The following is a 13,600-nucleotide window of genomic DNA, read 5'->3' on the forward strand; positions in this document are numbered from 1 at the left end:
CAGAAAATATCATTCAAACAAACCAGTAACAGAAGAAGAGCTCAGGGAAAAAGAAAGAAATGGGAAATCAGGAGCAGAAAAAGGTGTGGGATATGTTGACTTCTGTTTGCTGGACACCTGTGCTATGTGGGTTTGTGCTTCAGTACACATGAAATATGATAGAAGGGGACAATGAGAAATTTAAGCTTTTGTTTACATTAAGCACTGCACAATATAGATGTACGGCACATCTGAAATCAGTTTATTTCTCTGAAACAATCCCCACCTTTCAAGTTAGACTGCATTCCTCCTCCAGGAGGGAGAGTTCCCAAAGCCATAGAAACTGCCCATGAAGCCAGAGTAACCCAAAATGAGCCATGTAACATGCTTCATGTTATACAGATGGAATTGCCTGATGGTAGTGACTATTGGGTATATAAATCTCTTAAGTCATCAATAAGAAGAAACATTGCAGCAGAACATTAACAACTGCAACCGTGCAAAATTTTGATGGAGAAAATTTTAAGTTCTCCGTTACCTTATAAACCCTATTGCAAAGAGAAGTTGCGAAATAAAAGGAGAGTCACCTGGCTGCAAGACCAGAGTGACTGATATACAAAGTAAAAGTTGGAAGAATAAATGCCAGCTATTGCCATTGAAACAGGTAATGATGTGCAGTTAAAGTTAGCATGAAGCTTAGAGTCTGCATTTCCAAATGTAAGGAGTGAGCTTGTGCGCCTTGTTTTGGGAGAGTCCCATTTTTTTCCAAGGTGGTTTTCCCTGCTAATGTGTTCTCATGCACCCAGAGTCCTGTTCCCCTAAACACCCACCTAAGGGAGCCAATGGTATGTGCTACAGCCCTGTTTAGCCAGCACACCTCCGATGGCTTTGTGCAGAAGCCAGATGGTGAAGTAGGGATGAAAAAAAGGGCTGGTGTCCTTCTATCCACATCAACCTGAAATTTGGAGGAAGCTGATATGCACAGAGACTTGGAAACGAGAAAACTCTTCTTGATCTAGTAACACATGTGCCGTCTTTTCATGCGGTCATACAGATGCCTCTTAGATTAATCTGCTCCTTCATACTGCACCTCAAAATCAAGATCCATTCCACTGGTGACCTCCTTGGGCATTGAGCTTATTGCTGTAATAGAAATGATAATGCTGATATTTAGGAGAAACATTTGTACAGGCTCTGGCTGGCTATAAACTAGCTCAGGTTCAGCTCCTCCTCTCCCACTGATTAATCATTTAAAGTGCAGGTGTAATTATGCTCTGTTAATGTGACTAGGGAAAAGTTTTAGGTACCTGACACCCAACAAACTGAAATGATGAAAAGAATTTGCTAATTGCTTTGCTAAAGAGAAAGTTTTGAATGTGTGATGTAATTTTATCTTGCTATGCACATAAGGTTGAAAACTTGGAGGGAACTGTAGCACCATGATGGCCTGATATCTAGAATATGATTGGGTTTTGTGGATACAAAATTATCATTCACTTAAAACATGTATGATTTCCAGTAGAGACAGACAGTATTTTAAACATTGTTGGTGTAAAGGAAAGAAGAAAAGGAAAATTCTAATTGCAATTAAAGTGATCCTTTTTTCCCTTTCCCACATTTTCCCCAAAACCAAAATTTCATCCATTTGTTTCAAAATGCAAGGTAAAAGTACAATATTGATGAAGTCCCAATTTTCAAATGCTTTATTTTTTCTCTATATAGTTTACCATAAAAAATCCTAGTTTTTCTCAGACCAGTCAGTTTCACTTCCCAGTCAAATTCACTTCCAAGTATTTCTGGCATTTAAACACCTGAGAACACTGTGAAAAGTTGTTTCCTTAGTCTTCCAGATCTTCTTGGCTATGTTAATGTGTCTGTCTCTCTCTTTTTTGTGTGTGTGTGTGTGTAAGATGGTTTAGGAATAAACCACAAGTGCAGATACATTTGCTTCATTCACTTTCAAAAACAGCTAGCAAGCTTAGGATGCAGCACTGGGTTCATTTAATAAGAACAGCTATACTGCAACTACAAAAACTAGATAGGAGATTGAATGTACATGAAATTATGTGGTGATTAAAAGTTTAATCCCAATGAACTACTGACCTTAGCTCTAATCTCTGACAAAAGGGGACAAGTGCTCTACAGTAAGGGGAGATCACTGGAAGACGTTCCTGCTTATTTGATTTGGGTTCGCCTGTTCCTGCCTGTGTTGTTTAGGACTGTGCAGGATGGACTATTTGACAGATGCATGAAATGAGTTACTCTGCAGCTTACTAGAAGGAATTTATTATTTTTTAAACGTGCGTATAACTTTTTCTTTTCTGGTTCAGTAAACCATGTATTTGCCACATACTTATTACTTACACTGTAGAATGATGTATGTGCTGTCATTTTTAAAATAAAATTGTGCCATCGTACATCTTGACTCTCACAGCACTAAAACAAAATAAAAAACAAAATGTTAGTGTCTAGCTGCTCATCTAAACCTGAAAATCAGATGTAACATTTTATTGTGCTATATAAGATTATTAAACTTTTGGACTTGTAAGGAATTCTGTATTTGACTGTGCCAAGGAAACAAATCTTGTTACAACCAAGGTGAAAGAGAAGTTCTGTGCAAATGCTGCTGAATTCAAAGAATTGGAAACATTAATCCCCAAAGCAGAACAGAACAGTAGAGATGTAACTGGGAATATTCATCTGCAGTACGGAATGAAACATGTTACAGGGATGCTGTAATTATTTTTGAAACAACATTATAAGCCCCGGAAATAGGGTTAAGGTTTTGCTGAAAGAAAATTCTAAACAAACTGGTTTCTGGAAATACTCAAACAGAACACTCAAACCACCTCAGCACAATGTCACTGTGCAATAAACAGTTCTGATTAATACACAGATTATTTATAATCCTACCTTAGATTACATTTGGTTTTACACACGTACATAGTGTTTTTCATTTTTTTACCCCTTATGGTAGACTACTTTCAGTATGCATCTTATTTACTTCTATTTGAGACAGTAAGTCAATATCCCCTGAATTCAGGATTCTTGATTCTGAAGATGACCAAGGTGAACAGTAGAATCATTAAGAACAAAGGAATAGGATATCAGTCTACAGTAAGACAAGGGCTAATTTTATGAGTACTGAAGTCTAATACAATTAGACACAACAGAAGAGTAATAGCATATTATTTCTATGCATTAAAAAACCCTACAGTACAAACCCTTAAACATTAAGGGCCATATTCACTGATATACTCCAACTGCTATGCATTGCTCTGGCATGGAAGTACGATTATGCCTCCTTTTCATGAACCAGTTCTACACTTACATCTTATTCACCTCCGCTTACTCAGCTACCCATGCTACATGCTCTTTTCTCTTCCCTATAATCCTCCGTCTGAGCTCACACTCCCAAACGCACAACTCCCTGTCCTTTCTTCTTCGTGGTTTCCATGGTCCAAGAGCGTAACTCATGAATTATAAGGCCAGACATCTGTTGCCTGACTCATTATGACCTGCAAAGCCTATCTTGAAGATGGCTTGCAACAACACTGTAAAAGTAAAAACTAAAGTATTTGAGGCCAGTGGAAAATATGGTCCCTAATACACTTAAGTCCATTGAACTAGCAGAGCTGTAGGCTCCAGCAGCCATGGGAACAACCTAGGCTCTGAAGCACAAACCACATGCTATCGAGCCCTGTGACTATGTTCCTTCTCTTTTCCCTACCAAGGCAGAAAAGGAGAAACAGTACCTCTCCATGCTGCCACAGGGGATTATTCAAAGGTGACAAACACAGGCTTAAATCCACTTGTGAAAATTGGCAAGGCATCTGTCACACAAATCCCTTTTCTTCTAGGCCCAGAGCAGCCAACGCCACAGGTTTGCCCTCCGGCGCAGACACAGCCCAGCCATGGCACAGCCTGGCAGGCCCCTCTCCCTGCCCAGCTGCCTTACAGGCCCCGGGCCACTGCCCGCTAAGCCCACCAGAGCCTTAAGAAGCTCCGTAACAAAAAAAAAAAAAAAAAAAAAAAAATTCAGGTCGTGCACACCGGGTGTCAGTGAACAGGGCAGGCTGGGGGGGCTCTTTCCCTCAATCACCTCAGCGCACCCGGCAGTGGCAGCCCCCCTCCCAGCGCCCTGGCGCTCCCGCCGGGCGGGAAAGCAGGAGCCGGCCCGGCCCGGTCGCGAAGGCGGGCGGCCCGGCCAGGTAACCCTCTCGCCGTAGCTCCGGCCACCGCAGGCCGGACGTGACGCCTCCGCCCCCCGAAGGCTGCCGCGGCGCAGCCGACCGGCCGCACACCGGGGAGCCCAGCCGCGCCTCGGCGGCCGCACGGCCCCTCCCCGCCGCGGGGGGGGAAGCTGCGCCCCGCCCGCTCCGCGCAAGCGCGCCCGCCGCCCCCCGCCCAGCGCTCCCCAGCCCCGCGCTTCCCCTTTATTTCACCCGTTTTCCGGGTTAACCCCTGTGCAGCCGCGCTGGGCCCGGCCGGCGGCGCCCCTGGCCGGCGGGCGGCGGCGCTCCCCGGAAGCGGTAATGCTCAGCCGGTGATCCAGGAAGCGGATGAGCTCGCCCGCCTTCCCCTCCGGAGCGGCGCTGCGGGGACGCGGGGAAGCGGGTGGGGGGAGGCGGGGGGGGGCGCCAGCAGGCCCCGAGGCGGAGCGGCCCGTCCCAGCCCCCCGGCGGGGGGGGGAGCGGCGGCGGCGTTTCCATGGCGCCGAGCGGGCGGGGGAGCCGGGGCTGAGGACCCCGCCCGCTCATGGACTCCGCCGCGGCGGCGGCCGCCGAGGAGGAGGGCAGGGAGAAGCCCCCGGTGATCTACACCATGGAGAACAAGCCCATCGTGACCTGTGAGTGCGCCCCGCGCCCCCCGACGGGCCTTAACGGCCGCTGCCGGGGCGGGGGGGCGAGGCGAGGCGCAGCGGCAGTTCGCAGCGGGGCGCGGGGCGCTGGCCGGTGCCCCGGGCGAAGGGCGGCCCGGGGCGGGGTCCGGCGGCGGGCGGGCCCGCGGCGCCGGAGCCTGGGGGCTGTGCGGGGCGCTGGCGGGCGGGGCGGCAGGCGGGGGGCGCGGCGCCGGGTGCCCCGGCCGGGTGCCCTGGCTGGGTCCTGGAGCTCGTGGCTGAGGGACGCGGCACCTGCAAGGGGCTCTGGTGGCCGGTTTTGTCTCTTTAGCGGCTCGTCCCCCCCTTGGGTTTGTTTCGGTGTGTTTCAGGACTATAGTAAATAACAAAACCGAACGTCGTGCTTACAGGTCCTTGGGAGAAGAGACTCAGATACGACAGTAAATCTTAGACCCCAGACTTCTTGCCAGCATGCTTTGTGTAGTTTTGCTCTGGGTGAGAGAAGTCGCAAGAGTAAGGCATCCTCTGTGGTGAGGAGAGATTCCCACCGACGTTATAATTCAATCTTTAACTACTGTGCTTTGGTTTCATCTCAGAGACAGTTTATTTAACAAACTGGATCGCTTGGTTCTAGTGATGAGTATAGCTCTTTCAGGTGTTGGAGGCAGGCAGCCGGGACATGCACACTGGTCCTGATGTAAAACATGAGCTCCTGTGCTCTGACAGGTATAGAGAGTTGCAACAAAGCTCACTTAAAATGAGCATGTGAACTAGTCTGGACATGAGGAAGCATTTCTTTACCAAGAAGGTGGTCAAACGCTGGAACAGGCTTCCTAGAGAAGTGGTCGGTGCCCCAAGCCCATCAGCGTTTAAGAGGTGTTTGGACAGTGCTCTTAACAACATGCTTTAACTTTTGGTCAGCCCTGAAGTGGTCAGGCAGTTGGACTAGATGATTGTTGTAGGTCCCTTCCAACTGAAATAGTCTATTCTGTTCTAACTACATCTGTAATGCTCTTAATAGAAAAATAAGGTGAATGAGATCAGTGTAGAGAATTCTGCTTTTTGGTTTTTTTAAGCAAGAGGTAACCAGTAGACTGTTCATTCTTAGTCAGAAGTATCTTTATCAATGACATAACAGACTATGTATTTGCACTTTATCAGTAAAACACTGGGAATACTTTAAATTTGTGTTAAATAGTTTATATTTCACAGGTTTGTGTTGTCTTATTACAAACTAAGCATTTATTGATGATTAAGGTCTTAGGCTGACATCGGTATTTAGAAAAAATATCCAAGTATAACCTCATACCTATATAATTATGGAACTCCTGTGTGTGTGTATATTTTTTTATTCAAAGCATTTTATGAATGTGCTTTTTTCTTTCTTAAACTTTTGATGCAGTTCATCAATTGAAGGCAGTGGTATCTGGGTTGAATCTTCTGTACTAATCTACATCAAGACTTTTGAAATCCATTTCACTTCAGATTTGAAGTCAGAAAAAAGTACATGTTGGAAACATCTGGAGGATATTGTTGCCTCCCTTGTTGGTGTTATGCTACTGTTCAGGCTGTGGTGGATCGCTTTTCGGATTTGCTGGCTTTATCCTGTATTCGGAATTGGAGTGTATGTGTGTGGGGGGGTTGTGCACATCAGTCCTTACTGTTCTTGTATGATTTGAGTAAGCAACATATCTTTCAGTCTGTTGAAGTACATGCAGTTTTACCTCAGGCTTGCTTTTTTTGTTCATTAAGTGCAGGAAAGAACTCTGGCCTCTGTAAGGAAATTTTCAGAATTCCAAACATGGAGTTTAATCAGGTTTTAGTCAAGCCCAATTATCTGATATTGAAAATAATATTAATTTTGGTTTAGCTGTTTTAGTTGCCTTTTTTCTCCATCCAGAGAAGTGAAGTGCTTAAAGACTGTAGTATTTCTAACAAATGTGTTCAACAAAAATGACTGACTTAAAGGAAAGTTCTTCTAAGCGTTATATTGTCCATGATTTATAAGGAAGTGAAGCTTGGTCTTCCAGGGAAGGAATTGTTGGCTTGGTATTGGTTTGTTGGAAAACACAATCAAAGCCGTATTAGAAGCTGTTTGACAAATAGTTTGATTTGTTTTGTGGTTCTGATTTCAGGCAGTTGGAGTTATTTGGGATAACTGCCTCAGCTAGCAGGTGCATGAGGGCAAAACAGACCTGCAAGGGGATGGCTAGTTTTTTGATTATATGAAGGAAAAGTGACGGTGAAGTGAGGTTGTGTCTCAGAACAGAAGTATTTTCTTTTGCTACAAGATTTAGATTAATCTCTGTCAGGTAAACAATTATATAATGAAATATTCCTGTTAACTCTTAGGGTTTATTCTTAATGAGGAAGAACTGAAGAGAGAGTTTTGTTTGGAATTAAATTTATTTTCAACACTGTGCATACCAAAGATGTTTTGTAAACACATGTTTTTGTCTACTTGAAATAAATTTGACAGTACTCTGAAAGGAGTGCTTCTCTGGTAAAGAAACTTATGCTTTCAAATCTGAGAGTTAGTCTGTATTGTACCAGTACTTATTTGCTGTATCAGTACAATCCTAATTCAGCACTTTACATATATACAGGCTTTGGCCTGTAGAATAAAAATGGCAGATTCCACGTGGCTTGCATATTTGATGCCAACTGAAATGCAGGTTTTGTCATTACTCTTTTCATCTTAATACTGTAACTCAATGATTTGATCCTCAATATTTGTAGGTGCGCTAGCCTTGTATTTGTGTTACTGGCAAAACCACATAGTTTTAATAGAGAGTTTAGATTAATAGAGTTCAGCTAGGCTGAATTAACTAGATTAACTGAATTAACTAAGAACTTCTAGAGACATTTTCTCTAGTCAAACAGACAACCGTATTTTCTAAGTGTGGAAAAAATAGTATATTCATGGAAAGGTGCTGTTCCTTTGAGTTTTTTTCCTTTTTCTCAAGATGGCAACATCCTGTGTAGTATTAAATTATTTTTGTCAGTTAGGACTGAGTGCCATGATGATTCCTTTCCAGATTAGTTCGAATCATGTTTTCATACTGTAAGTCTTACTAGGTTGTAAACCCCACTGTGGAGTTTCACTATCCAGCTGTGGTTATGCTCGCTCTGGCATATTACTTTAGAAATTCTCAGTTCAAGTTTGTAGCAATTTATCTTCATTGCTACCGGAACTTGTATGTTTTACAAAGCATTTCGAGTCGGCTTCTAGCTTTCTCACTGCTCTAGACACGTTATTTTTACCATAATTAATTGTTTTTTATTTGAAGAGCGAAGTTGAGTGTTTGCATTGGACCTCTTGAAGTTGAGTAGTTTCTTTGCAATGTTGACTTGACAATGCAGATTACTTTCCTAGGAAACCCAAACAATGTTGCTTCCTTCTTGTGAGTTCAGTTTGAAACTTTAATTAGAGAAAATCTTCGGAACTAATGTTTTTGCACATATATATATCAAGCAAGTGTTGTGTTGAAAGAACTTGTCCTAATGTAGTGGGTTTGCACTTAAATTACTAGTTCTGTCTATCCGTGTGAAGAAGCTGAAGACAATCCTGCTACATGAAGTAATTGATTTTGCAGAGTGGCCCTACCAAGCTATTCTTTTATAATTATCTTCATGCAGTTGTTGAATATTCCTTATTAGCTCTTGGTATCTGTTTATATATTGTGTGTGTTCATATTTGTTCTTACTGTTGATACTCTGTCTTAGTACAATGAACTTCATATGTAATCTTTGGAGAGAATGGGATGCATTGCTTTCATCTGGTCCATGTTCAAAATGTGCTGTGATACAGCAAGAGCAAAACCATCAGCAAATCATTGTAGGCCTGAGAACAGAAAATATTTGCAGGTATCTACAAAAGCAGCATAAACAGAAAAGGTTAATAAAAGTAAAGGGGGGCATGGAAAGAATTTTGTATCTTTTTGGAGTAAAAAGAAACAGTTGCAGTTAAGAATATTGTTCTGGGACTGGAAAAGTTCAATTCAAAAGTTCTGTTACTGGTAGGTATATGTAACAAAAAATGTGCCAACAAGAAGTGGCAGGCAACCCAAGTAATTAGAATGATTTGCTGCTAGTGAGACCCTTTGAACAACTGTATTCTATAAATGCATTTTCCCTGTTGTCAAATAGGACTCCTGTCTGCATTGTAAGTCATCACTATTGTGTAATTGATACAGTATTATCCTGTACTTAAATATCTGCTTACATATGTCATGAGAAGTAGCATATTCTTAGTATTATTAACCCCTATTTTAAAGATTTAGTAGTGCAGCAGTAAGTAAAGATAGAAGGTTTTCCTAAAAGGATTTTTTTCTGCAGGCTACTAGTGAATCAGCTAAGATGTTTTATATAGCAATTAAGCTGTCTTGTGTCTCTGTTTTTTAGACCGCTTTTGAACATGAATCTGGGTTGCAGGGGAGATTCATAGCAGAACTTTTTACCAGTGGAAAAATAAGTAGGATCAGAAAGGTTAGCTGTGACTGATACTTGGGGATAAAAACTAAACAAAAGCATAGTCTTGTCACTGAGCTCTCTTAAAGGTATTTGAAGCCTTTTATCTCAGTTGACTGGGTCTATCATTGGTTTCAAAGGAAAATGTTTGTCTGCTTTAGTCATCTGACCTCAGGGAGTTTTCATTTTACACTGCCTGTGTATTTAGTGTGTTGGGATAATTTCCTCTAGAGGAAAAAAAATGAATTGTGGGATATTCAGATACTGCAGTGACAATATCTATAAGTACTGAAGAAGTTTGGAAAGTGTTAGAAAAAAATAGATTATTGGGGATTTTGGTGTTTTTTAGGCAGGCATCAAACAAAAAAAGTCAATATTTTATGGTTCTTTTGTATCAGACAAATTTTGTATATTTGTGGCCCTGCTCTGGACTTGCTCCAATAGATCCATGCCCTTCTTATGTTGGGACTCCAGTGCTGAACATGGTACTCCAGATGGTGTCTCGTGAGAACAGAGGGGGAGAATCACCTCCCTCAACCTGCTGGTCACCTTCTTTTGATGGACCACTCTCAATCCATTCTCTGCCCAACCTGTATCTGTGCTTGGGATTGCTCTGACCCATACGCAGGACCTTGCACTTGGCCTTGTTGAACTTTATGAGGCTCGTACAGGCCCACCTCTCAAGCCTGTCCAGGTCCCTCTGGATGGCATCCCTTCTCTCCAGCGTGCCGACTGCACCACACAGCTTGATGTTGTCAGCAAACTCAATCCCACTGTCCATGTTGTCAACAAGGATATTAAAGAGTGCTGGTCCCAACACCAGTGCTTGAGGAACGCCACTCATCACTGGTCTCCACTTGGATATCAAGCTGTTGACCACAACTCCTTGAGAGCAACCATCCAGCCAATTCCTTATCTGCAGAGTGGTCCATTCATTACATCCATCTGTCTGCAGTTTAGAGACAAGGATGTCGAGCAGGACAGTGTCAAATGCTTTGCACAAGTCCAGGTAGACGATGTCAGTTGATCTTCCCTTATCCACCAGTTCTGTAACCCCATCATAGAAGGCCACCAAGTTTGTCAGGCATGATTTGCCCATGTTGGCTGTCACCATGTGTCTTAGCATAGTTACCAGAAGGATCTGCTGCGTGATCTTGCCCAACAAAGAGGTGAGACTGACTGGTCCCTTTTAAAAAGGGAAAATTTGGGACCAATAGGATAAGTTTTTTTAAAATAAGTAGTTTGAAGATTCATGTAATCTTCTGGAGCTGTATTTACCAGGATATTCAGTCACCTTTGCATTATGCTGTAGCCTAAACAAGGAATGTTTTGGCATTAGATGCCCATTTCAGTTCTTGGCTAATTTCAGAAGTTTTCTCCGGGATCAGGTTTATGGTTAAGAGCTGCTCCATAGACACAGAGCCTGTCCTTGAATAAAAGTTATAGACATTCTTTACTTGGTTTACATGGTGGATTTTTACATCCAGGTTCACAACCAAGACTCATTTGAGTAAGTTTTGTTTCTCTTTTGCCCTGACCTGGCCATCTTAACATTTTGGATGTCGGTTTGGTGGATGTCAAGTCTTTGAAGGTCATAGAAGTGTTTTTAACTTATGCTGTTTGATTCAATGTTTGATTTAGGCTTATCATAAAACCCTTTTAAGGTTCTGCTGCTTTATTTGCATTTGATTTCTGGACAGATAACCTGTTTGTCGTAACTTGTTTGTGAAGTGTTGAAATAAGGGGCAAAGGGCATACCTCTTGAACTTTTTAATGTGGAAAGGAAGGAAATGTGCTTTCTCCTTTCTTCCCTTCTTCCAGAAGTGTTTCTTCTTCATGTGTATCATTTGAAACATTACTGCTTTCTATTACTTTGTTAGTTAAAGTAATTGTTACCCCTTCACATGCAGAACCACCCTACACATATAGTGGCATCACTTAAAGAATTACTGTGTTTTTTCTGTGTTTGGTGTGTGTGTGTGTTGACATCCAGGTGGGGAGCAGATTAATGCAGACATACATGGCATAAAAGCTGAGATGTGTGCTCCAAAGACTGTGGATTAGCATTTTTTTCCCTATTCTAAAAAATAAATCAAGTATTAAAATAAACCAATAAAAGATTTACTAGGTTTATATTGTAAATTAGAGAAGTTATAGAATATATTTTAAAATAGTAAAAAATAGGTAGAACTTTGAAATATAATTAGATTATTACTATTTAATACTGTTTATCTAATACAATCATAAGATTAAAATAATATAATAAAACACAAGATATGTAGTTCTTATTGTGTTTTAAGTGATAAAGGATGACACTCCCCAGTTATCATCTCTACTGGAAATTTAGGTCTTGTTGATTCTAAAAGAAGAAAACCCTTCTCTAGAAGGCTGCTTGGTTTTAGTTATGGTAAGATTCTAGAATTACTTTCCCATATTTGCACATCTTTCTCCTTTTCAGCTGTATCTGATCATCTGTTACGCTTCAGCTGGGACTGGCTTTCCTCCATCAACTGGCTTCATTAGTCTGTCTTTTTCTGGTTTAAAAAAAAAAAACCAAACAAAAAAAACAACCCCCCCAAATTAACCGAACAACAACAAAATCCACCCACCCCCCACCCCAACAAAAAGTCAACAAAAAAACTACAATGAAATCTCAGATTTCTGTGCAGACTTTTGGGGTTTAAATTCTAGAGTTACTTGTGGTTTTGAATGTTTAATTCAAATTCATAGAATTTAGTCAGATACAAGCAAAAATTCCTGTAGTGGTGTGGTTTGGTTTCTTTTTTTTTTAAATACTTTAGAAAGTGGATCATGGATGCAGCAACTACTAATGCTTTAGAGGCATATATACAGAAGAGAATGAGACTTCTGCCATGTTTAAGGTCTCTTGAGTTACAGGAATCTTGCACAATACCACTCCAAAACTAGAGTGATTAAGAACTAGATGATTAAGGATTGTTATTTGTGAAGGTTGTGCTTTTACTTGTCTACTTGCTCTGAGATACTCCTTTCCCTCCCCGCAGTCCTGTAGCAATTAGTTAACAATTTAATGTGCATCTCACCAGTCCTTACCAAGACCTTAGTCCTAAACAGTCTTGATGTTTGTCCTATGTCAGTGCTGTGCTAGTGTTGCCTGCTGATAACTTCATTTTTAGTGTTCTCCATTTGAGTAGCTCAAACATGCTGATTACAGTAGATGCAGCATCTAGTTGAGCAGAACCTGAAATGTTATAGTCCTTAGGGTGTTTGTAATATACGTTAGTAGTGTTTGGTCTGTGTTCAGAAGATAGCAGATCTATTTTGCATTGAAGGTCTGTTCTCTAGGATTAGAAGAAAAGAGAGGATAGTCCTGCCTTGATCATAAAACACAATCTTACATGTATTTTATATGCCCTCAAAACCAGTGCAGGAGGAAAAATTGACTGGTTTTAAAATTAATATACATTTCTTAAGCTGATAATATGATGTGGTTGTCTGGAACAATAGAGTGCTTAAATATTATCATTTAGTAGTTCCTCTGTATTCTGGAGTAGTCCTTTTTTATTCAAGATGTTGAATTCTGAAACTTTTTTGTGGCATACCTTGCATTTTTAGGTGCAGTACAGAAAGAGTACTTTGTTATGCTCCAGAGGTAAAAGATGTGATTCATTCTTTCAGTCAGGCTCCAAGCTTCATGGGCTGTCATTTTTATGTGGTCATCATGCTGTTGCTAAATTGCTGAGCTGTGTTCCACTTTCTATGGGCAGTAATGAGTTGCTAATCAATAGACTGCTCTCCATTGCCTGGCTCATAGAGATGTTGTAACTTGATATAAGGCAGCATTGCCAATATGACTAACACTTATTTCAGTAGTTGTTTTAGGTACTTGTTTATAGTCTTAAATAAGATCTACTATGGTACACTTAATTCAGTCAGAACAGGACAAAGGTGAAGAGTCAAGAATAAAGTGCTTTCTGGACATTTAAAGCTAAAGCACTAATAGTAGAGTGGGGGTTTTGTTTGTATTTTGCTTTTTAATGGTTCCAGGAAATCGAATCATTGAATAATAGCTATTGTGGCCAGGCATCAGAAGAGCTGGCTTTGCTTATTCTGGCATTTAATCATACATCTAAATATATATATATATATATTTTTAATTTATTGCACAGTGATAGAATTACGGTAGTGGCTGGTAGTCAAAATAATGTATGTGAGAAAACTGGGAAAAGGTGAGTGGACTAGAAAAGGGTTTCAAAGATAAATTAAAGCATGCTAAGCTGCTGTGGAGGTGATGCCTGGCTGTGTGCCAGAAGGTGGGATTGCGTGGTGGGA

The 13,600-nt window shown here is 41.4% G+C and overlaps 1 protein-coding gene and 1 long non-coding RNA gene across 3 annotated transcripts in view; one reads left to right on the top strand and one right to left on the bottom strand.

The window, feature by feature from the left end:
- Positions 1 to 220: 220 nt before the first annotated feature.
- Positions 221 to 4,418, bottom strand: LOC308059506. Its single transcript, XR_013926273.1, has 2 exons — positions 2,344 to 4,418; positions 221 to 1,122 (listed from the first exon to the last, which is right to left on the bottom strand). It is a non-coding gene; the product is annotated as an uncharacterized lncRNA (long non-coding RNA).
- A 9-nt stretch (positions 4,419 to 4,427) lies between these two features.
- TRAPPC10 (trafficking protein particle complex subunit 10) overlaps positions 4,428 to 13,600 on the top strand; it is a 44,532-nt gene continuing 35,359 nt past the window's right edge. For both annotated transcript variants that reach the window (XM_080376940.1, XM_080376941.1), the window contains exon 1: positions 4,428 to 4,828. In XM_080376940.1, coding sequence (XP_080233066.1) covers positions 4,738 to 4,828 — 91 coding nt within the window. In that variant the 5' untranslated portion in view covers positions 4,428 to 4,737. The remainder of the gene's footprint in view (positions 4,829 to 13,600) is intronic.

This window comes from Falco punctatus, assembly GCF_963210335.1.
Source record: "Falco punctatus genome assembly, chromosome: 2".
NCBI classification, from domain to species: Eukaryota; Metazoa; Chordata; class Aves; order Falconiformes; family Falconidae; genus Falco; species Falco punctatus.